This window comes from Saccoglossus kowalevskii, chromosome 10 (genome assembly GCF_978046115.1).
Source record: "Saccoglossus kowalevskii chromosome 10, keSacKowa6.1, whole genome shotgun sequence".
Classification (NCBI taxonomy): Eukaryota; Metazoa; Hemichordata; class Enteropneusta; family Harrimaniidae; genus Saccoglossus; species Saccoglossus kowalevskii.
Window position 1 is genome coordinate 37,516,508 of NC_140650.1, and position 26,049 is coordinate 37,542,556.

Below are 26,049 nucleotides of genomic sequence, written 5' to 3' on the forward strand. Positions count from 1 at the left end.
CCAAAAGGTTATCAATAGATAGCTTTGTTCTGTCACTGTGCATTCAACCTCAATTACTGCCAAAATGTTATCAATAGATAGAATTCGTTGTGTCACTGTGCATTCAACCACTATGACTGCCAGTATGTTATCAATTGATAGCATTGTTGTGTCACTGTGCATTCAACCGCTATGACTGCCAAAATGTTATCAATTGATAGCATTGTTGTGTCACAGTGCATTCAACAACTATGACTGCCAAAAGGTTATCAATTGATAGCATTGTTGTATCACTGTGCATTCAACCACTAAGACTGCCAAAAGGTTATCAATGGATAGCAATGTTGTGTCACTGTGCATTCAACCACTATGACTGCCAAAAGGTTATCAATTAATAGCATTGTTGTGTCACTGTGCATTCAACCACTAAGACTGCCAATATGTTATCAATAGATAGCATTGTTGTATAACTGTGCATTCAACCACTATGACTGCCAAAAGGTTATCAATTGATAGCATTGTTGTATAACTGTGCATTCAACCACTATGACTGCCAAAAGGTTATCAATTGATAGCATTGTTGTGTCACTGTGCATTCAACCACTATGACTGCCAAAATATTATCAATATATAGCATTGTTGTGTCACTGTGCATTCAACCACTATGACTGCCAGAATTTAATCAATTGATAGCATTGTTGTGTCACTGTGCATTCAACCACTATGACTGCCAAAAAAGTATCAACTGATAGCATTGTTGTGTCACTGTGCATTCAACCACTATGACTGCCAAAATATTATCAATATATGGCATTGCTGTGTCACTGTGCATTCAACCAATATGACTGCCAAAAGGTTATCAATTGATAGCATTGTTGTGTCACTGTGCATTCAACCACTATGACTGCCAAAATATTATCAATATATGGCATTGCTGTGTCACTGTGCATTCAAACACTATGACTGCCAAAATATTATCAATATATAGCATTGTTGTGTCACTGTGCATTCAACCAATATGACTGCCAAAAGGTTATCAATATATAGCATTGTTGTGTCACTGTGCATTCAACCAATATGACTGCCAAAATATTATCAATATATGGCATTGTTGTGTCACTGTGCATTCAAACACTATGACTGCCAAAATATTATCAATATATAGCATTGTTGTGTCACTGTGCATTCAACCAATATGACTGCCAAAAGGTTATCAATTGATAGCATTGTTGTGTCACTGTGCATTCAACCACTATGACTGCCAAAATTTTATCAATATATGGCATTGTTGTGTCACTGTGCATTCAAACACTATGACTGCCAAAATGTTATCAATAGATAGCATTGTTGTGTAACTGTGCATTCAACCACTATTACTGCCAAAATGTTATCAAAATATAGCATTGTTGTGTAACTGTGCATTCAACCACTATTACTGCCAAAATGTTATCAATATATAGCATTGTTGTGCAACTGTGTATTCAACCACTATGACTGCCAAAAGGTTATCGATATAGCATTGTTGTGTAACTGTGTATTCAACCACTATGACTGCCAAAAGGTTATCAATAGATAGCTGTGTTCTGTCACTGTGCATTCAACCACAATTACTGCCAAAATGTTATCAATAGATAGAATTCGGTTTCTCACTGTGCATTTCAACCACTATGACTGCCAGAATGTTATCAATTGATAGCATTGTTGTGTCACAGTGCATTCAACCACTATGACTGACAAAATGTTATTAATAAATAGCATTGTTGTGTCACTGTGCATTCAACCACTAAGACAGCCAAAATGTTATCATTGATAGAATTGTTGTGTCACTGTGCATTCAACCACTATGACTGCCAAAATGTTATCAATTGATAGCATTGTTTTGTCACTGTGCATTCAACCACTATGACTGCCAAAAGGTTATCAATTGATAGCATTGTTGTATCACTGTGCATTCAACCACTAAGACTTCCAAAAGGTTATCAATTGATAGCATTGTTGTGTCAAAGTGCATTCAACCACTATGACTGCCAAAAGGTTATCAATTGATAGCATTGTTGTGTCACTGTGCATTCAACCACTATGACTGCCAAAAGGTTATCAATAGATAGCTTTGTTCTGTCACTGTGCATTCAACCTCAATTACTGCCAAAATGTTATCAATAGATAGAATTCGTTGTGTCACTGTGCATTCAACCACTATGACTGCCAGTATGTTATCAATTGATAGCATTGTTGTGTCACTGTGCATTCAACCACTATGACTGCCAAAATGTTATCAATTGATAGCATTGTTGTGTCACAGTGCATTCAACAACTATGACTGCCAAAAGGTTATCAATTGATAGCATTGTTGTATCACTGTGCATTCAACCACTAAGACTGCCAAAAGGTTATCAATGGATAGCATTGTTGTGTCACTGTGCATTCAACCACTATGACTGCCAAAAGGTTGTCAATTGATAGCATTGTTGTGTCACTGTGCATTCAACCACTAAGACTGCCAGAATGTAATCAATTGATAGCATTGTTGTGTCACTGTGCATTCAACCACTATGACTGCCAAAAGGTTATCAACTGATAGCATTGTTGTATAACTGTGCATTCAACCACTATGACTGCCAAAAGGTTATCAATTGATAGCATTGTTGTGTCACTGTTCATTCAACCACTATGACTGCCAAAATATTATCAATATATGGCATTGTTGTGTCACGGTGCATTCAACCACTAGGACTGCAAAAATGTTATCAATAGATAGCATTGTTGTGTCACTGTGCATTCAACCACTATGACTGCCAAAATGTTATCAATTGATAGCATTATTGTGTCACTGGGCATTCATCCACTATGACTGCCAAAATGTTATCAATATATAGCATTGTTCTGTCACTGTGCATTCAACCACTATTACTGCCAAAAGGATATCAATAGATAGAATTCGTTGTTTCACTGTGCATTCAACCACTATGACTACCAGAATGTTATCAATTGATAGCATTGTTGTGTCACTGTGCATTCAACCACTATGACTGCCAAAAATGTCATCAATAGATAGCATTGTTGTGTCACTGTGCATTCAACCACTAAGACTGCCAAAATGTTATCAATTGATAGCATTGTTGTATCACTGTGCATTCAACCACTAAGACTGCCAAAAGGTTATCAATGCATAGCATTGTTGTGTCACTGTGCATTCAACCACTAAGACTGCCAAAATGTTATCAATAGATAGCATTGTTGTGTCACTGCGCATTCAACCACTATGACTACCAGAATGTAATCAATTGATAGCATTGTTGTGTCACTGTGCATTCAACCACTAAGACTGCCAAAATGTTATCAATAGATAGCATTGTTGTGTCACTATGCATTCAACCACTAAGACTGCCAGAATGTAATCAATTGATAGCATTGTTGTGTCACTGTGCATTCAACCACTAAGACTGCCAGAATGTAATCAATTGATAGCATTGTTGTGTCACTGTGCATTCAACCACTATGACGGCCAAAAGGTTATCAACTGATAGCATTGTTGTGTCACTGTGCATTCTACCACTATGACTGTGAAAAGGTTATCAATTGATAGCATTGTTGTGTCACTTTGCATTCAACCACTATGACTGCCAAAATATTATGAATATATAGCATTGTTGTGTCACTGTGCATTCAACCACTATGACTGCCAAAATGTTATCAATAGATAGCATTGTTGTGTCACTGTGCATTCAACCACTATGACTGCCAAAATGTTATCAATTGATAGCATTATTGTGTCACTGGGCATTCATCCACTATGACTGCCAAAATGTTATCAATATATAGCATTGTTCTGTCACTGTGCATTCAACCACTATGACTGCCAAAAGGTTATCAATATATAGCATTGTTGTGCATTCAACCAATCTTTCTGTCATACCCCAAGGTTAAAATCAGTCTTACTGTCAAAAACATGGTTAAAATCAGTCTTAATATCATATCAAATGGTTAAATGAGTCTTAATGCTATACGCCATGGTTAAATGAGTCTTATTGTCCTACCCAAACGTTAAATTGAGACTTACTGTCATACCCAATCGTTAAAATGAGTCTTACTGCCATACCCAATCGTTAAAATGAGCCTTACTGTCATGCCCAATTGTTAAAATGAGTCTTACTGTCATAACCAATAGTTAAAATGTGTCTTACTGTCATACCCAATGGTGAAAATGAGTCTTACTGTCATACCCAATGGTTAAAATGAGTCTTACTGTCATACACAATTGTTAAAATGAGTCTTACTGACATACCCAATGGTTAAAAGGAGTCTTACTGTCATACCCAAAGCTTAAAATGAGTCTTACTGTCATACACAATTGTTAAAATGAGTCTTACTGTCATACCCAATGGCTAAAATGAGACTTACTGTCATATCCAATGGTTAAAATGTGTCTTAGTGTCATGCCCAATGGTTAAAATGAGACTTACTGTCATATCCATTGGTTAAAATGAGACTTACTGTCATACCCTATGTCTAAAATGAGACTTACTGTCATATCCAACAGTTAAAATGAGACTTACTGTCATCCCAATGGTTAAAATGAGACTTACGGTCATACCCAATGGTTAAAATGAGCCTTACTGTTAAACCCCATGGTCAAAAATGTGTCTTACTGTCATGCCCAATTGTTAAAATGAGACTTACTGTCATACCCAATGGCTAAAATGAGACTTACTGTCATATCCAACGGTTAATATGAGACTTACTGTCACACCCAATTGTTAAAATGAGACTGACTGTCATACCCAATGGTTAAAATGAGTCTTACTGTCATACCCAATGGTGAAAATGAGTCTTATTGTCATGCTCAATTGTTAAAATGAGTCTTACTGTTATATCCAATGGTTAAAATGAGTCTTACTGTCATACCCAATTGTTATAATGAGTCTTACTGTCATACCCAATGGTGAAAATGAACCTTACTGTTATTCCCAATGGTGAACATGAGTTTTACTGTCATGCCCAATTGTTAAAATGAATCTTACTGTTAAACCCAATGGTGAAAATGAGTCTTACTGTTATACCCAATGGTGAAAATTAGTCTTACTGTTATACCCAATGGTGAAAATGAGTCTTACTGTCATACCCAATGGTTAAAATGAGTCTTACTGTCAAATCCAATGGTGAAAATGAGTCTTACTGTTATACCCAATGGTGAAAATGAGTCTTACTGTTATACCCAATGGTGAAAATGGGTCTTACTGTCATACCCAATGGTTAAAATGAGTCTTACTGTCATAGCCAATGGTTAAAATGAGTCTTACTGTCAAATCCTATGGTGAAAATGAGACTTACTGTTATACCCAATGGTTAAAATGAGTCTTACTGTCATACCCAATGGTTAAAATGTGTTTTACTGTTAAACCCAATGGTTAAAATGTGTCTTACTGTCATACCCAAAGGTTAAAATGAGTCTTACTGTCACACCCAATGGTGAAAATGAGACTTACTGTTATACCCAATGGTTAAAATGTGTTTTACTGTCATAACCAATGGTTAAAATGAGTCTTACTGTCAAACCCAATGGTTAAAATGAGTCTTACTCTCATACACAATGGTTAAAAAGTGTCTTACTGTCATACCCAATGGTTAAAATGAGTCTTACTGTCATACCCAATGGTGAAAATGAGTCTTACTGTCATACCCAGTGGTTAAAATGAGTCTTACTGTTATACCCAATGGTTAAAATGTGTTTTACTGTCATACCCAATGGTTAAAATGAGCCTTACTGTCATACTAGTGGTTAAAATGAGACTTACTGTTAAACCCAATGGTTAAAATGTGTCTTACTGTCATGCCCAATTGTTAAAATGAGACTTACTGTCATTCCCAATGGTTAAAATGAGTCTTACTGTCATACCCAATTGTTAAAATGAGTCTTACTGTCATACCCTATAGTTAAAATGAGTCGTACTGTCATACCCCATGGTAAAATGAGTCTTACTGTTATACCCCCTTATTAAAATGTGTCTTACTGTCATACCCAATGGTTAAAATGTGTCTTACTGTCATAACCAGTTGTTAAAAAGAGTCTTACTGTCATGCCCAATTATTAAAATATGTCTTACTGTCATACCCCATGGTTGAAATGAGTCTTACTGTTATACCTCCTGATTAAAATGAGTCTTACTGTCATGCCCAATTGTTAAAATGAATCTTACTGTCATACCCAATTGTTAAAAAGAGTCTTACTGTCATGCCCAATTGTTAAAATGAGCCTTAGTGTCATACTAATGGTTAAAATGAGACTTACTGTCATACCAAATGTTTAAAATGAGTCTTACTGTTAAACCCCATGGTTAAAAAGTGTCTTACTGTTATACCCAATGGTTAAAATGAGTCTTACTATTAAACCCAATATTTAAAATGAGTCTTACTGTCATGCCCAATTGTTAAAATGAGACGCACTGTCATAACAAATGGTTAAAATGAGTCTTTACTATTATACTTCCTGAATAAATGACTCTTACTGTCATGCCCAATTGTTAAACTGAGTCTTACTGTCATGCCCTATTGTTAAAATGAGTCTTACTGTTATACCCAATGGTTAGTTATAATGAGCCTTAATGTTATACCCAATGGTGAAAATGAGTCTTACTGTTAAACCGAATGTTTAAAATGAGTCTTACTGTCATACCCAATTGTTAAAATGAGTCTTACTGTTAGACCCAATGGTTAAAATGAGTCTTACTATTATACCCCATGGTTAAAATAAGTCTTACAGTCATACCCAATGGTTAAAATGAGTCTTACTGTTAAACCCAATGGTTAAAATGAGTCTTACTGTCATACCCAATGGTTAAAATGTGTCTTACTGTTAAACCCAATGTTTAAAATGAGTCTTACTGTCATACCCAATTGTTAAAATGAGTCTTACTGTTCGACCCAATGATTAAAATGAGTCTTACTATTAGACCCCATGGTTAAAATAAGTCTCTCTGTTATGCCCAATGGTTAAAATGAGTCTTACTGTTAAACCCAATGGTTAAAATGAGACTTACTGTTAGACCCCATGGTTAAAATAAGTCTTACTGTTGTCATACCCAATGGTTAAAATGAGTCTTACTGTTAAACCCAATGGATAAAATGAGTCTTACTGTCATACCCAATGGTTAAAATGAGTCTTACTGTTAAACCCATGGTTAAAATGAGTCTTACTATTAGACCCCATGGTTAAAATACGTTTTACTGTCATACCCAATGGTTAAAATGAGTCTTACTGTTAAACCCAATGGATAAAATGAGTCTTACTGTTAAACCCAATGGTTAAAATGAGTCTTACTGTTAGACCCCGTGGTTAAAATGAGTCTTACTGTCATACTCAATGGTTAAAATGAGTCTTACTGTTAAACCCAATGGTTAAAATGAGTATTACTGTTAGACCCCATGGTTAAATGAGTCTTACTGACATACCCAATCGTTAAAATGAGTCTTAATGTTATACCCAATGGTTAATTGGGCCGTACTGTAATAACCCATAGTTAAAATGAGTTTTACAGTCATAACCCATGGTTAAATGAGTCTCACTGTCATAACCCATGGTTAAATGAGCCGTGCTGTAATAACCCATGGTTAAAATAGGTCTTACTTTCATAACCCATGGTTAAATGAGTCTTACTGTCATAACCCATGGTTAAATGAGCCGTACTGTAATAACCCATGGTTAAAATAAGTCTTACTGTCATAACACATGGTTTAATGAGTCTTACTGTCGTAACCCATGGTTGAAATGAGTTTTACTGTCATAACCCATGGTTAAATGAGTCTCACTGTCATAACTCATGGTTAAATGAGCCGTACTGTAATAACCCATGGTTAAAATAGGTCTTACTTTCATAACCTATGGTTAAATGAGTCTTACTGTCATAACCCATGGTTAAATGAGCCGTACTGTAATAACCCATGGTTAAAATAAGTCTTACTTTCATAACCCATGGGTAAATGAATCTTACTGTCATAACCCATGGTTAAATGAGTCTTACTGTCGTAACCCATTGTTAAAATGAGTTTTACTGTCACACTCTTTAGTTAAATGAGTTTTAGTGCCATACCCCATGGTTAAAATGAGTCTTACTGTCATATCCCATGGTTAAAATGAGTTTTACTATTATAACCCATGGTTAAAATGAGTTTTAATGTCACACATCTTAGTTAAATGAGGTTTAGTGTCATACCCCATGGTTAAAATGAGTTTTACAGTCACACACCTTAGTTAAATGAGTTTTAGTGTCATACCCCATGGTTAAATGAGTCTTACTGTCATACCCCATGGTTAAAATGAGTCTTACTGTCATATCGCATGTTTAAAATGAGTCTTACTGTCATAACCCATGATTAAAATGCGTCTTACTGTCATAACCCATGGTTAAAATTAGTTGTAGTGTCACACATCTTAGTTAAATGAGTTTTAGTGTCGTACCCCATGGTTAAAATAAGTCTTACTGTCATACCGCATGGTTAAAATGAGTCTTACTGTCATACCCAATGGTTAAAATGAGTCTTACTGTCACACTCCATGGTTAAAATGAGACTTACTGTCATACCAATGGTTAAAATGAGTCTTACTGTCATATCGCATGGTTAAAATTAGTCTTACTGTCATACCCAATAGTTAAAATGAGTTTTAGTGTCATACTCCATGGTTAAAATGAGTCTTACTGTCATATCGCATGGTTAAAATGAGTCTTACTGTCATATCGCATGGTTAAAATGAGTCTTACTGTCATAACCCCATACTGTCACCTTATCCCGCCGTTTGTCGACGTGATTTGCTATTGTGATTGGTCAAGACAATTATAACTATTGTCAAGTTTATTTTGCATTGATATATAGGTACATGTGTGTTGGATTTTTGTTTGTTTTTGTCTATTTACCTTTATGATTATGTTGGTATCATTCAGAGCCGATAGAAATGGTGTCAAGATTCATAATGTAGGCCATTCCTATCTTTGTTTATGAACGATGTTGGGAGCAGGTCATATAATGATTTACAAGATAACGTATTTACATAAACATGTGGTAATTACTCTCTGATACATACATCATTCCTTTCTCGGGAACCTTTACACTGTCAACTGATCAAGTATATATACCATACATTTTTTAAAGATGATTTCGTTGGTTTCGTGGCCTACATATAATTTCTGTCTCAGTGATTTGAAACGACACGTTTGCTTTCAGTTGAAAATTAGCTTGAAGGCATTACCCTAAAAAGCAGGATGTCACACGTTGTTTTAATACAAGATGAATATTTATTTTCTTTGAATCGCCTCATCGATAATAAATGACACCGTTCTTATTATGTTTATCCAAATTTGCATTATATATTTCTAGGAATACATTACTGCCAATCGTTGCTCACTTTAACCGTCGCTATAGTAACTTTTATATCACGTTTGCGCATGCGTACAGATGTATACCCTTGTAAAGGTGACATCTCGCGGGATCTTGTGTACATTTCCGGATAAATGAAGCAAACTAAACTGATTATAAAGGGGAGATGACAGGGGTATGATTTGACGTGGGCAGACACTGAGCTGGTTACACACAACTATAAAAAGCTCTTGAAAACGGTTCTGTTTTCGATTAGTTCTACTAATTGTGAAGTGAAGTGAAGCGAAGTGGAGTCTTTCCCGTCTATTAGTTGGTGTGTGCCAAGTTGTTCTTTGATATTGACGTGTTATTCCAAACTTACACTAAGCTATCGCTGTTACGGTAGGTCAATATTTTGTATAATTTGATTTGAGTCGAGTAAATTTGTATCAATGTGCCGACCTTAGGCGAGCAGTAACTCAAATTTCTCCATTGTTTGAAATAATGCATTTCGTAATTGTTAATATGTACATGCCGCACATGACTCAACCGTATGCGTTTCGTGGTGATAGTATATAATATACAATGGTTGATGGTTAAAACTAGAAGTATTATTTTATACGAATGAAGACAAAAATGTAATAGTTCCTGTAAATGTATAAATATTAACATTGCTAAAGGTTTTAAAAGGTTTATAATATAATTAATTCAAGAAGTACATTTCTTGAAACGGTTTAATATTGGCATATCTAATATGGCATTATTGGCACCTAATAATGGCGATGAGCGGCTATAACTGTGTTAATGCTTTCGTGGTGTATCAACAAACAACAAAGTGTCACTGTGACAGGCTGTTGCGTCAAATCAGTACGTGGTTCGCCTTTTCGTATACAGCTTTGATTAACTGTTACCTTGAAAATACTAACTGTGCACCGACTTCCGGCAATTCTGTTACATAATTCTGCTGTGATTTACATGCACCGTAGAGTAACTATGACGAACAATGTCCAATATCTACTATCTAAAATAAGTATTCGTTAAAGTAACATAATAAAAAAGAGTAGATTAGTTGTTGAGTATACGTTGTCGTTAATAACAACAGTCTTTGATGGTCAGCATTTTGCGTGACCAATATTGTGCCGCAAAATAAAAGTTTGAATGTTTTTCTTATCCGATATTGCACGCAAAATAGACCCACACAGCACCTGAATACGGTATTTAGGTACTTAGGTGCAAATATGTTTAGTTACAGCGAGAGAAATTAAAATATTAAAAAGATGAATTTACTGTTATGCGTTTTACAACGACAATAATTCGTACTACATATCAGCCTGATTTAGATGCCCCAAATTTCTTTCTTAAAATAAAATATTACAGAGCATATTGAATGTAACGCCGACACTGTTAATGTCACGAAACGATCGCTGCAGGCAATAAACTTTAAATCTACATTCGAACAGATAAAGATTTGAATAAATTAAAACAATAAATATTTTATGTAATCGTTACGGTATGTCTTATCAGTATTGTTATCGTCGACTCTCACATAAGATCCTTAGATGACACACGCTGTATATAGGGTAAATTGCGATCGAATTCAAATTGAGTTTTAGAATTGGTAGAAGAAGAAGCTGAAAATCCAACGTTGAGTTCAATAGCATTCATTTTTAGTAGTGATGCGGTACATGCAACTAGGACGAATGACGAAAGTCGATACCAAGATATCAAATTGACTTTTCTACAATTTAAATCGGTAGAAACAAATAGCAACTTGTTTAATTAGAATAATTAGAGCATTTTCAGCTTAGTCAAATTGTTATCATGTGTATTCTTGTGTATTAGGTTTGATTTATTGCTTACAATTATTCAAACGGAAAGCAAGTTATTTCAGTGTTCGAATGTGTCGACAAAGATACTAATTAGATGCACTTATTTCTAGATAATGAATTTGATATACGTGTATCAGAATTCGCTTATATGCTCCGATGTTAACCTGTAATGATGCCTAAACCGACTCGGGCAAATTGCTTGCATCTATTGCTATATATCTCACACGAAACATTAAGTAGTAATAAATTCATAAACACGTTTCATTAAGTGCGTATATCTTGACAAAAATTGTCGAAATGTCAGCTGCCTGCTGAATAAAATCACATGTTATGACACCGTGTCGATCATTTATCCCGTTTATATACCATTTAACGGTCAAAGGCGAAAATTCACTATTTTATTCTCATTTCAAATCAACAATATATTTAAAATGAAGATACTTCTATCTTTTAAATGAGTATTCCAAAGTCAATTATGCACTATTTCTGTGTGAACTAATATTTATAATAAATAGCAGGACATCCTACACAGTATATCACCTTAACCATATTATGCTAAAATCCATTCGCCCCTGTATGGGCGAATATCATTGCAACGGAATGATCTTTATTTGAACAAAACATCTAAGTAACTTGACATTTATAGTAGTTTGAGTCATATGCAGAAATGAAACTTGAGTTCAATGTTATGTCTACAAAGTACACTGTGTGGGTGGAGGGCTTGAAAGCTTAGATCAGTTAGACGCTGAACTTCGAATGCACGGTATTCACCAAATATCTTTGAAATCCATCATAAAAACTAGAGTAAAATACTAATCCTAATAACATGTATGTTATTATCACGAACTGAAAACGCTACGTATTGTGATCACTGAACATAGCTGAACTCTTACCATAGCATGTTTTAATTTGTTTAAAATGACGCTGAAAATATATGCATGTGTCTAAGGTGTCTAACTACAACTGAAGTCAGACGGGGTACCCTAAACACATATATAAACCTAATTGAATTAGGCTGTGTCAGCGTATGTAGTAAGAACACACATTTCTCGAGTGATAGTACTGCTTTTCCTTATTTTTGGAATGTTGTAATCGTTTGTCTAACGCTACATTAAACGCGGCAGGACAATTGCCCATATTTTGATCTGTATTTTAATAAACATTCCAAAAAGCCGATGCGAATGTGCGCGGACTTTCGGTTCAAAATGTCATTGTTGCCATGGATACAAATTGGCGTTGGCATTCTAGGAGTAAGAGTAGATTCAGAAGGAACGCTTTTCACTCTGAAGTGTTTCCATGGAGGTTATCCGTAACATCTAATGCCATATTGGCAATGACAGGAATTGTCTCTGAGTTTTTTTTTCATTTCCTATGGGGAAACCAAATAATATCGTTCATTGTTTTGTAAGGCAATTTTCTCCCCTGATATGTTCCTACCACATCTACCTGTTGGTTTAGCGGTTTCGTTAATTTTACGCTACAACAATAAGCCATAGCAGATTAGGCGGTGCACGTCGCCCAAAGACATTCAGAAATATGTAATAGACCGTGTAACAAACATAAACTGGATTATCGGATTTACTTTTACAGTCAAATTTTAGATTACATGAGTGACGTAAATGTTAGTCAAGACATTTCTCCTCGTGACAATCTATTTTGGTTACCATCAGTTTTATATTTACAATGGCTTACTGTGGCCCTAGTTATAATATAATGAAATCTACTACATGATGAAAAAGCCAGAGCATGTGAATTGCTTTCCCTATATTCGTTTTGACACTGGACACTCGATTCCGTTTGTATTGCATTCGTAACATGCGGTAAGCGCTGTGTACAGTAAGGTGGGAATGGAGATCGCGGTATGTTTTCATTCTATAGACCCCAAAAAGCAATTAACAAGAATTATACAGGCTCAGTCATGTCAAAGGTGTTAAATACTTTCCTTATCATATCAACCAGTCAAATAGCAATCGTTATCAGCGTCCCCAGAGAAATAGTTGAAATGTGTGAACTTAGTTATTACTCACAACGTTTCCCACGCGAGAATTAATTTAAGGGAAGTTAAATTTCATATAAAGTCTAATTGGATGAATCTTTATTACCTTGTCCCTCACAAAGCATGACCCGAATACGAACTTTATATGACTAGTTATTTTGATATGGCTAGTTATTTCAATGTAAGAAACGCGCCGTGTCAGGGTATCACATATTTTGTTGAATGAAGGAAACCATAATCGCCCCATGATTACACACAATTTACCATGTATTATTTTATTTATAAAATGGACAGATAGTGACAAATAAACAAAACAAGACTAAAATCACAACAAGTATTATACCACACTCTTCCAATGCTAGCTGAACTCAGTAGGCTACAGGAAGTATATATATATATCTTTATTCAGCAAACCAGCATACGATCGTTCAGATACACGAATAACTCGTATTAACTCGTTTCACATTTTACAGTTACTAAAATACTTCTACCGGAGAGCAGCCATTATTAAATTGAAATCAATTTATACATACTTGAATCTATGTGTGTGATGTAAAAGGGAATTGCATGTAATACTTGTTTGGATATTACCCCGTTGTATTCTTAATAGAAAATTAACGTTGGAGGGATATATGCGTTTGTTTTCAACGAGGTTTATTTCAATTATGGTTTAGTATGATTGAAAGGCATAAAAGCACGAACTAATACAGCGTTGACTTTCATGAATAATCTCCTTAGTGTAGATATGCGGGGCGCAGTTAAACAGAAACAACGTCTGGGATATTAAAGTAGACGATTTTATCAAAACACTAGAACAAGATCAGCATGTCCGGGATATGTATGAACTTCGGCCATGTTATAACGGCGACTGTATATCCCTGCAAACACTTATAGTGATAATATGCGCATAATTGCAATTATGTTTAGATTGATTCGTGTTATTCGTGCAACGAGTTTAATTTAACCCTTTATGTCTTTGACTCGATTCAATCTCATAATTCACGACCTTTAAGCCGATAATGCATGTGTGCAATAACATAGTCTGATTTGTTAAACAAAATCTAAATAAGATCGTTCTGTTATCGTTATGAGGTGATTGTATAAGTAACCTGTTTTACCACGTTATATGCGTGATGGGGATGAGCAATTTTTGTGTTGATAGTATATTCCATTCGTGTAGGCAATAGAAGATTCACGGAATAAACCCGAACACGGAACCAGGATAATACTGAGCTAACAATTAGTATTTTTATCTATGGAACAGCCAAACACTCATTGATAAGTTGGACATTATGAAGATTATTTCATTTTCTGGAGCGTGCTTGGCTAGAATTAGTGAACAATTATACGTACAATCAATAAGTATAAATGGAGTCATGGTAGTCTACCAACAAACCGCTCTAACCGTACCCGATGTATGGACAAGGCACTCCGGCATTAATTACGACTCAGTATTCCTCCACAGTCCTGAAAATAAAATAAGACACTCATATGTAACTATGTTGTTACATTTAGCGTTGAATTTACGAAATGAGTCCGTGATTTGGTACGTGTTTCCAAGTGATCCCGTCTTTGGAAATAGACGGAGCATTTAATACGGAAGTCACTTACCGTTCCATTAAAGTGCATAGTGCTAAAATGTTCGCATTAAATCTCCATTGTATATTTTTCAAAGTCGTGGTAATCTAATGGGCTTTGTATTCAAATCGGCATTAATTTCATTCATTTATGATGAAATTAAAGTGAACTTAATGGAGTGATATCATGCTAACTGACGTTACAGTGGTTAGAAACTGGAAACACAAGTTGTACACATGAATAAAGTACCGCCTATGTGATTCCAATTGGCAACCACGGCACCAAATCGCCTAGCCGTGGTCTCAGGCATCATATATTGAATAGTGTTTTCCGTACTTCATATGTAAGTAGAATGCTATAAAACCAATCGATTTTTACTTCACTCATTCATGATGAACTGACTATGTTGTTGTCCATTTCGACGCATGTTGTACAGACTGGCATGAAAATAGGAAACATGTAACAATCATCCATTAATTATATGTTTTATGGTAGTGAACGCCTAATTATATTGCAACCAACGAGGGAACAACACATTTAAGGTGCGATTCACAGAGGATTCACCTAAATGTTATATCTTATCATGTTCGCACATATTGAAATTATCTAACTAATGTGTGTGTGATTGTTGTGCGTGGTGCCCAGTTACGTCGTATGCTTGGTGAATGACGCATTGTGCATATTACGTACGATAGCGATACTCTCGGAAGTGTGCTCAATTGTTGACAGGAATTCGTAAGTGTTACGTTCAATCTCACTCATCTAGAATACTGTCCCATAATGCTACACGCTTTAATTGAACGCTTATACTAAAAATATAATATAATATTGTAAAATATATGTAAAAGGTAATGGACAAACGACGACGATCGTATTCAATCACGCGACTGTACAATACCAAAATATATTCCTGCTCTTGTCACTTATCTGCAATATCAAATCTATACATAGACAATTATTTTTGTATTTGTTTTCAAAACGTATTCAAATTAGGGCGCCGAGTAAATTAATTATGCACATTTACGACGTTAATGGAGATTGTTCGACTTCATTAGCGAATCAGCGACAACTTCAACAACATTTTCAGCCTCCGATCGTGTACTGATGGAAAGCTGAGAATAGTTGCGTTACTCAAGAGCGCGCGTTGGATTATGCAAATTATTACTGACGGTGAACAAACATGCGAGCCGAGGGGTTGTAGTAGTCGTAGTCGTGGCTGTTTTCTGTTAATGTGAAGGCGAATGTGGCTGTGTATGGTCATGATTATTTGTTTTAAGTACACGCATCATTCGTATATGTACGAGACGTTAAATCATAACCATGTGACGCTTATTGAACATAAACCTTGCACGTGAGCGCGAGTGGTTCACGTGCCATAACCACCAATCACGTTATCATGATTCAACTGTACTTGTTGTGAATACGTTTATAAGTAATCGATTTGTTGGATATTTGGAATTGTATGTATAATGGTCTCGTATGCCGTTATAGGTTACAGGTTATCGTGGGAACACACATTGTCCAATTCAAGACAGCCGTGGTACATTGATGCGGCTCGTTGGCATGAAGTGAGCACAGAGAATGAACGTTATGCACGCCGGGAAAATAATTTCCATTGTTAGGATCCAAGGGTAATGTGCGATTGCGAGACAAAATGTAATGATATGACATGATATGGTAACAGTAACAGTATACATTCTAAATAAAGATGCAATGTTTTGCAGTACTGCACACAACTGTATATTAAACAGTCAAAGTCAACTTTGTGTCGACCACCAGACATTCGTCGTCAATTTAATCATCACAGTTCTCAGAGAATATAATTTAAACAAATTGCTAAATATTTAGGATATCCGATCGATCATACACAAACAAACAATAAATATGTATGAATCTGCGTACTAGTGTTTTATTACATATGTACTGCACATTACTCATTTGCCGTGGAATAACATTGTATTGTCGACAACTAATATGTAAATGAGATAAATAAGTATTTCGCAAATGAGCTGCCTTCATTCTGTGGCCGTACAACACACACAAAACAAACAAAAAAACAATTGTGCCTTTTTCAAAGCTTATTCTGTTCTTGTTTCCTACAAAAATGAACAACTCGTGACGCTTATATAGAACCACAAAAATAAAAAAAAAATCATATAGGTTTAAAAGCACTGAAACTTTCTGAATATCGGATGAATAGGGTTTCCGTGGCATATAACGTACAGCTGAACATAAACTCAAATGGTAAATGCACCACCGAAGATATATGGTAGCCTTATAATCGAACAGACGGGTTGTATTCTAGACATCGGGTAATCACCACATGCATGTTATCAAATGTGATTAACATGTGAAGTAATTTGATATCGCCTCTGAAAGTAATTTATGCCTCCTGGTATATATAGCCAGTGTTAATAAATCACAATGACGTAAATAATTAATTATGCATGGTTTTACAAACATATAATAAATGCTATGCATTTTATAAAAAGACATATTTTCGTTCTTGACCAACAACTTCATTTGTACTTTATAGTAGTTATTATGAACTACACACATGTTGTTCCAATACTACATAATACAACTACCCACTATATCCTCCGACACCGATCCCTTGGTGGGGGGGGGGGGTAATGTTCCTGATTCTCAAAATGTTTGAGGTGCGGCGTCGTTTACACAACGTTGTATTCTGGATTACGTATGTTATCGTGACTGAAATATTGGACATTTACATAAGAAACCGTTGCCATAAGCAATATATATATAACAAGTGTAGAGCAGTAAGTTGTCCTATACAATAATAGCGCAGTATTTAAAATATACTTGAGAAAACACGCAAAAAATACATTATTGTGACATTCGGTAAATTCTGTATAATATGTGCTTCTAGTCACAAAGTGATGTATCCAATCAAACAGTCAACGTCACATCTATATATTCACTATTATTACATGCTGGACGGTTATCAGTGTGTAGCTACTTATAAGTGCTTTTTCATTTTATAGTGATTCATTTTTCACTTGGAAATGTGTTCACTGAGATTCTAATGAAGTACAAAACAGATATGTACGTGATCTAAATGACTCACGCTGGTACATCCCAAACCCACATAGGGGAGTAAAGCTCGCTGATAAATACTTGTTTGTTTGTAACCGATATTAGTTTGGTGATTAAAGAGTAAAGATGTACATGAAATGAAGAAGAGGGTTTGTACTGGAATATAAAAGGTTATTTGATTGATTTTAATTTATGTGAATACAGATGTAAACAACTAACTAGCCCATTCAACAGAAATATGTGTTTTACTTGTGTGGTAAAGTTGAGTAACTAAATTATTTATTTATTTCCTATCTGCTAGTATATATGCTTGCCATCGAATTTTAATCATACAGTGATAATAAATTTTCGTCGTTGACGGGACTATACCCACTGCAAATAGCGAATACAGGACTTGACGTAATATGATTCTTATTACACCACGTAATTAACTATTATATTAGATAATTATATTTAATATTCTTATGACAGAAACCAGCAAATATATATAATGTTTAGGTATCCTCATTTTGTATGTGTTTTATTCTCTTGCTGTCGATTAATGAACATTCGAATGTATATTACAATATAAACTCAGAGTAATAAGCGTTTACTGAAACTTAGCGGTTCTATTAGCTAAATAGACATATTCATTACCGTATTAAAGCTTTGTATATGTTATTATGTGCATTTCAATTATGCAAGAAAATATATAGAGTTCAGTTCACATGTTTGTATTTCACAAAGTAGTTTTTCTTTCCAATAAGTCATAGCCTTCCACATTTAGCGAGTAGCTGGCAGGTCGCAGTTACTTCCATTAGCCATATTTACGCGTGTATTCACATGCTTGAAGTATCACTTAAGTCAAAACTAATAAGGCGCTTTATTGGTGGACGAAGACGTTTGCAGAGTATAAAAGCTGTATTTGGCAGGGGCAAGTACTGAATGCTTTGGAAATGGTATTTCGAACTTTCCTTTAAAAGTAATCTGAATATATGTACCTGTCATTCATATTACATGTGTCAGATGTTTTGGTATCATTGTGATGTTAGAATCAGTCGTACCAATATGCTTGTGAACTATATGTCAGTCACTCAATCATAATGATCGAAATAGTCATGACTTATTAGGGTTCAGAAGGTTGTCGACTTACTACTCATTTGTAAATATAATTTTGTGTATTTCTGTAACGCTTTAAAATTCCGCAGTGAAAGTATACTCGTTTTTAAACAGGCGTTTGTGATTTTTATCCATTCATATACAAGTAAAGCTGATTATTTACATGGCACACATTAACAAGAAGAGTGTGTTAGCTTATTCTTTGTAAAGAATAACTTGATTAAATGGTGACCTGCTGATGGACCGTTTCAAGAGGATGATCGACCTCACGATGACGTCACGTAGCTGCAATATATCTAGTTTCTCATTTGATCATATGCACACGTAGCTTGTTCATCATTGAATTGTGGTTGTTGTTACTTAGATGCGGCTTCAACATATATAAGTTATGTTATTTTTTGTTTTTCTTACAAGAGCAAATCAATGCGGTTAGCGACCGGAAACAAAATGTATCAACATACATTTTGTTTCTCTTCCTGTAAAAAAAAATATTTTTTTTTAGATCCAGCCAATCTTGCCTAATGTAAAGTTGACAAATCCTTTGTGACATTTTTCACAACGAGTTTGACAGATAAGAAAATGGACTACAACTGTATGCTTTATTATAAAATTAAGTTACGAGACAACAAGTTAATTCAAAATTACCTTTTATCCCAGAATTCTTATTTAACTTCAGACTGAAAGTAGATTTTATCTGAAAACGTACAAACAAGTCGAGCGTTCAAACACATTTCACATGTTTGCAATAGAAGTGAATAAACAGCGCCCTGTAAACATTAATTAGCACTCTCTGCAATTTTGTAATATAAATTATTGATGGTATTTGTATAAAGTAGAAGTAGTATAATTGACATTATTTTCACATGATTCGGCAATGAATTATTTATAAGACCTCATGATTTTGCCAATACTGTCATAGACATAGACATGCATAATCTTTTGTTTACTGTTTCAGTGTACGCCATTCCAATATATATCTCTTATAGTAGTAGAGTGTAGGTTATGTAAAAATTACATTATGGTGCACGCGAGTAAACACGGTTTCCCACCATTAAACACTTTTATTTATTTATATGTCGCAGATTTGGCTTTACACAGCTTTATCCCAAGTAGAAAATACCAAAAATGAACTAATATGCATTTTTGAAGGCTCCACATAATTTAACAGTGCTCTACAATGACTAGTATAATGTGTCCTCCATTTGATGTACTATTAATAACTTTTAAATAATCTGTCTGTTTATGTGACAGTTGCAACCACTTTGTTATAATTTATTATCAAAGTTAAATAGCCCATACAGTACAACATTGTTTCCAGTGAATCTTCTACATTTTGTCGCTTACTTGTTATAAACAAAACGACTGTGATTGTTGATTGTTCAACATCATGGATCATACCATAGTGTCAGCACAGAATCACAAGTAACGTATCACTTTGAGATGTGATAATTGTCCATTACTTACATTTTCTGAAACTAACAGGTATGTTGCTTTATTTCAAGAATATATGAAAATATGTATGTATGTTTGGTTTCTTTGTGGATTGGGAATGTCAATCACTACGTACTAGTGTAGTAAATATTTAATTAATTATTACTTACTTATTTATTATTATTATTATTATTACAACAAATAACAATTGTCATTCATCGTATTCCCAATAGTAGCATATGCGAAAAATGAATCAGAGACGTGATGTGGCATGATAGCAATCTCAGTTTCCTTTGAAATCCAGATATCATCATCAAAACAAGCTATGCTATTTCTTCGAGTTTAAATGTAAATATCTCGAGAGAGGTACGCACATCAACAAGGGAATAAACTGTGTTTCAGTTACACTTTCCTATATAGAAATTATGACTAATATATACATATATGGCGGCTACTCAGTACGACTGTCTGTTCGTAAACATTGATAAGGTGATATCGGATAACTGGGGGGGGGGGCACTGCTGTTGTGTATGTGTCTTTTGTCAGTGTTACTGTGCATCATGACGTATTCTCGGCGCATTAAAATACATATTATTGAGTCATTATTTCATATTTGATATGAATTATGTTGGACTATATATAAATGTTCGCATAAAATGTTGTGTTTTCGTGATCAAGGTGTGTTTAATAAACGCGTACTGTAAATAATGACTCATGGTAAACATTTCTACAACGACTGATCATTGAAGTCTACTATGCACTACATTTATTCCCATTGCTTCTTAAATGACATGTTTACTAATGAGTATGTTAGAACAAAGTAATATAGTTATTCTATGTATTCTGACAATCTGACGTATTATAACAACATTTCAATCGACAAATGTTCATGACAAAATAAGTGTTATCGGTGTTTCTTCAGGTCAAGTACGTTTATTCGCAAGATAAAACACAGCCACAGAGTATCTCAAGGCTGTCATATATATTTAATAATATTTCAAAACATAAATTATTAAATAAGAGATTTCTTCTATCACAATAATCACGATTGAAATATGCAACTTCGAATAATTTGAATATATACTGTCCATGAAGAGACATGATTCGAGCTTCATCGTTCTTTTTAGGCAGGTAATGAATGGGGAGTAATATCGGCTAATTAATTTATTAATCATTCAAATAACACCCTACTGTCGGATTTCTCAACAGTATAAATGAACTATTTTGAAACAGTTGGACTTAAATCGTCGTTCTTTTTTATATTTGTAGGTACACACTAAAGCACTAGCTTTACTGATTAGATATGCTTAGAAAGATCAATGCAGTGGTCTTTTTCCTCGTGGCTATATGTACCCTGTCCAGAGCAACATTTGGTGAAGATGGCATGACCGAGAAGCAGGTATGTTGATTTTCATCAAAGCATAATTGTCAGAAAGAGCAGATGGAATAGGTAATATGGAATTCAGTTTTCAAATGTGGCATTGGACGTACACACAAAATCCTCAGGGTGAAATCAAATAACAGTAGAATTGTGCATATTTATTGAAATAATTAAGTTAATTGGATCAATAAATGTCTATTCAGGTTTAGCTAATGTAAACTGTATGTAGTTAATATTTACAGAAATTAAAAGCCAGTTACTACACACAATCAGAATTAAACAAATACTGCAATGTTAACCTGTCAATCGATGAAGATGAACATGTATTTATTATGTACATGTACTTGAATACAACGAGTTGTAACTTCTTCAACAATAACTGTCACACACTAAGATCAAATTATAAGTTTTTGTATTATATTGGGTGAGTCAATACACGTAATCCTTATTCCATAAGGCACGATAAGTGGCACACGTCTCCAAGCCATAAGGGAATGAGAGAGTAAAAATTACTGATGTTTTGTTACGATATCAGTGAGAAGGGAGCACTACATTTTCCACTTTACCAATCCCGCGTGACGTTTGGATGTTGGGAATGAACGGATTTCCATGTTGACTTATTTAGATTTAACTAAATCAACAAGAAACTTGAAGGATTCTTTATCATGTTGACATTTCCCAAAGTACATTCCGTACAAAGTACATTCCGTACAAAGTACATTAAAGTTGCCCGTTCCTTGTCAGTTTGGTTATGCTTTACATAAATGAAGGTTTTACCTTGACAGAGGTTTGCATTTTCAAAACTTTTTCTTGAACGCAAGATTTACGGACGTCTTCTCGATTCTTTCCCGAATAATCGATTGCTATTAAATTTGGAAAGAGTTGAGATCTCAGTGTATCAATTTCTTGACTTCGTTTACCCAAATTATTTTGAATTATAAGATTATTGAACAAAATAACTACATATTACATCGAAAACAGGTAACTAGCTTGTTTGGCTATTGCTATAACTATTCTATATTGGTGTAAGATGTTCCTGAATGCACATATGACCAGTTCTCTGTCTTACAATACATAAAGGGATAGAATTCATTATATTAGTAAACAAATATATAATAAAACAGTAAATGGTACCTTTTCGCAACAAATGTTTAACTTTCGTGTTTTTGGTTACTAAGGTACTTAAGTTGCACAAATATTGGCCAAAAGAAGATATCTCAGAATTAGGAAGTTCATCAACCTCGGGGGATAGTGGCGAGAACGAAGCAGTGAAAATGGGATTCTGGGCTGTTGATGGAAAACGAAATGGGTTTTGGAATGGAAAACGCAATGGTTTCTGGAATGGCAAGAGGAATTTTGATGATCTGAGAATATTTGGAACAAATAAAAAACATTCAAGCATCAACAATCAAAAAAGGAATGGTTTTTGGAACGGAAAGCGGAATTTTGATGATTTTGAAATACCGGAGAAGAAGGAACAACCACACTGGAGAGATGAAAAAAAGAATGGGTTCTGGAACGGGAAAAGGAATTTTGACAACTTTAAAACAGATGACCTGCAACAGCAATACCCTAGTATAGAAGACAAAAGGAATGGCTTTTGGAATGGGAAAAGGAACTTTGAAATGTCTATGAATAAGAAGGCGTCCGCAAGTACTGAAAGTGAAAAAAGAAACGGGTTCTATAATGGCAAGAGAAGTGTTGATAACACAATGAACATATCTTCATATCACTATAAAGAATCAGCAAAAAAGGTGAGCCCAAAATTAACACGTAATTGCAATTTTTAAAAAGTTTCACAGTATGAGTTAATTGACTAGGCTCTATGGCTGCTATATTTCATGATACGTTGCGAAATATGAGTTAATATACATGGCTCAGTAACTGATGTAAATGCTAATACGTTACACATTATAAGTTCATTGACAAGGCAACATAGGAATTGTAATTTTTAATATAACACCTAACACATAACACAGTATGAGGTAATTGACAGAGCACGTTAGCGATCTTTAATTTATACTGTTAAGCCATTTGACAGGGTTTCACAGTGATTATGATACTTCATTAATTACGCAGTAAGAGCTAGGTTACAGGGTTCTGTATTTATTATAATAGTACAGTACACACTATGAACTACATTACAGCACTCCGTAACGATTGTACTACTTATTGTTATACATCATAACACCATAACTTACAGTGTGCCGTAATTTCCCCATATTTTACGGAGTATTTTCATCCTACCATATTTGGAAATGCGAATTCCAAATATAGAATGATTACGCGCGTAAGCGTCCTCCAATTATAAAAACAATATGGCTGCCACCAGGGTTTGCACGAACTCCTAACAAAGTAGTTCGCTGATTTTGTTCTAAGCGTATTGAATTTCGGCATTACCATGATGTATCCTTGGGAGAAAAGATTTATAATAATAAGGTTATTCCGAGGATACCTCAAAGTATGCATTCAGACAGTACACTGTCGCATCGAACTCCGCCGCGCGTCGATCGATACTTCCGCCTTACTCTCTTCGTGCCTACTTTGAGGTATCCTCGCAATAACCTCATAATACATTACACAGTATAATCTAAGTTATAGGGCTTCGCAGCGATTATAATACTTAATTTATTACACAGCTTGAGCTAGATTACAGAGTTACGTAACGATTATTATTATATATCTGTCACCGTAACGCCATAAGTTACAGCGTGCCGTAATTTTACGGTATTGCCCTGGGTATATCATCCTACGATAATAGGAAACGTGAATTTTTAATATTAAACGATTACGCGTCTTAGCGTAATGATAAATCAAAGAGAGCTTAGAAAGAACTCCCATGTCCTGGAAATGTCGGAGGCATGAAGTACAAATACTATAATATTAAAAACACATTTATAAAGACATAAAGCAAATATTTGGTTTATTGCAAAAAAATCATTGAAATATGTCTCATTTTGACCATAGACCTGTTCTTGTCATTTATATTCATAGTAAGCTTATGTGCTTATAATAGAGCAAATACAGTATTGAAAAATGAAACTGAAAGCGATGATTAGAATTGGTTCTAAGCAAATAATTCCAATTTAAACAATTCTTAAACTCCACCGTAACTGGTTTAACAATTATAAATATTAATGATGGTCATATATCTCATCAGACTACACAGTTATAGCACCGGTTCCTATCTGCAACAGTACTTGTTACGTTACAGTTATGCATATTAAGAAACACGTATGAAACTAATAATAAGTACTTAATTAATGCATGGATTTCCACCCTGAAGTGATCAGATGTGTGGATTATTTAAAAGCACCTATGTACCTAGTTTCATTAAAATTTGATCTATGGTACTCAAGATATCTGTGCAGCACCAATAAAATGGTTAATTTATGCAAATTAGGTAATTAGTAAGTACAACATTTAACCCTAAACTGAACATCTATATGGCTTAGCTCTAATTATCTACATGTGTATGTACCATGTTTCATTGAAATCTGTTTGATGGTATTTGAGATATGAGCGTCAGAGTTGAAAATTGTTTAATTATGTACATTGGATAATTAATTTGCAAGGAATTCACCCAAAAACTAGTCAGGTCTGAACATTATCCTAGAGCATCTATGTACCAAGTTTCATTCAAATCTGCTCAATGAGAAACAAGTGAAAATGCTTGAAAATCAGTTAATGAATATGCAAATTAGGTAATTAATATGTACTGATTTCTAACAAAATCTAATCAGGTATGAGCACTAACCCAGAGCATCTATGTAGCTAGTTTCAATAAATAATCATAATTAAACTCAATTACAATGCAATACGACGTAGAGATGCATTTTAATCAAGTTTAATTAAAGTTAAATATCCCTTGACGGAACATAGAAATGCTTAGTAACGGGGGAAGGTATGGTACAATTATATTAATATTAATATTAATTGAACCATACCTTCCCCCTTTACTAATCCTAAGCTTCGCAAATTATGAAACATTGTGAGTACCCATGTGTGCAGCTTCACTTGTACAAAAGGTCCCACTTTGTTGGTGTGTACCCGGACCACTGACTCCACTTCTACTTCTATACAAACATACACGCACACACCCCCACACACAGACGCACAGACGCACTGACCGCAAAGACTCCCATTGTGTGCTTCGCACACGGGAGTACACAAAACATGGCTACCCCCGGGTTTTACCGGACCCCACACAAAGAAGTTCGCTAGATCTGTTCTAAACGTTTTGGAATTCTGCTTTCCAATGATGTATTCCTGGGAAGATAAGACGTATAATAATAAGGTTTTTACGAGGACACTGCACAGTAAGCACTCAGACAGTACGCGCACTCCCGATG

At 34.8% G+C, this 26,049-nt stretch overlaps 1 protein-coding gene across 2 annotated transcripts in view; it reads left to right on the forward strand.

Annotated features, from left to right (window-relative positions):
• LOC144352389 (uncharacterized) overlaps positions 1-26,049 on the forward strand; it is a 206,004-nt gene that overhangs the window by 70,343 nt on the left and 109,612 nt on the right. The window contains exons 1-3 of one of the 2 annotated variants that reach the window (XM_085504575.1): positions 9,515-9,729; positions 21,586-21,715; positions 22,876-23,451. In XM_085504575.1, coding sequence (XP_085360701.1) covers positions 21,620-21,715; positions 22,876-23,451 — 672 coding nt within the window. In that variant the 5' untranslated portion in view covers positions 9,515-9,729; positions 21,586-21,619. Of the gene's footprint in view, positions 1-9,514; positions 9,730-21,585; positions 21,716-22,875; positions 23,452-26,049 lie in introns of those variants that run through there. The other variant, XM_085504576.1, reaches the window with a different exon arrangement.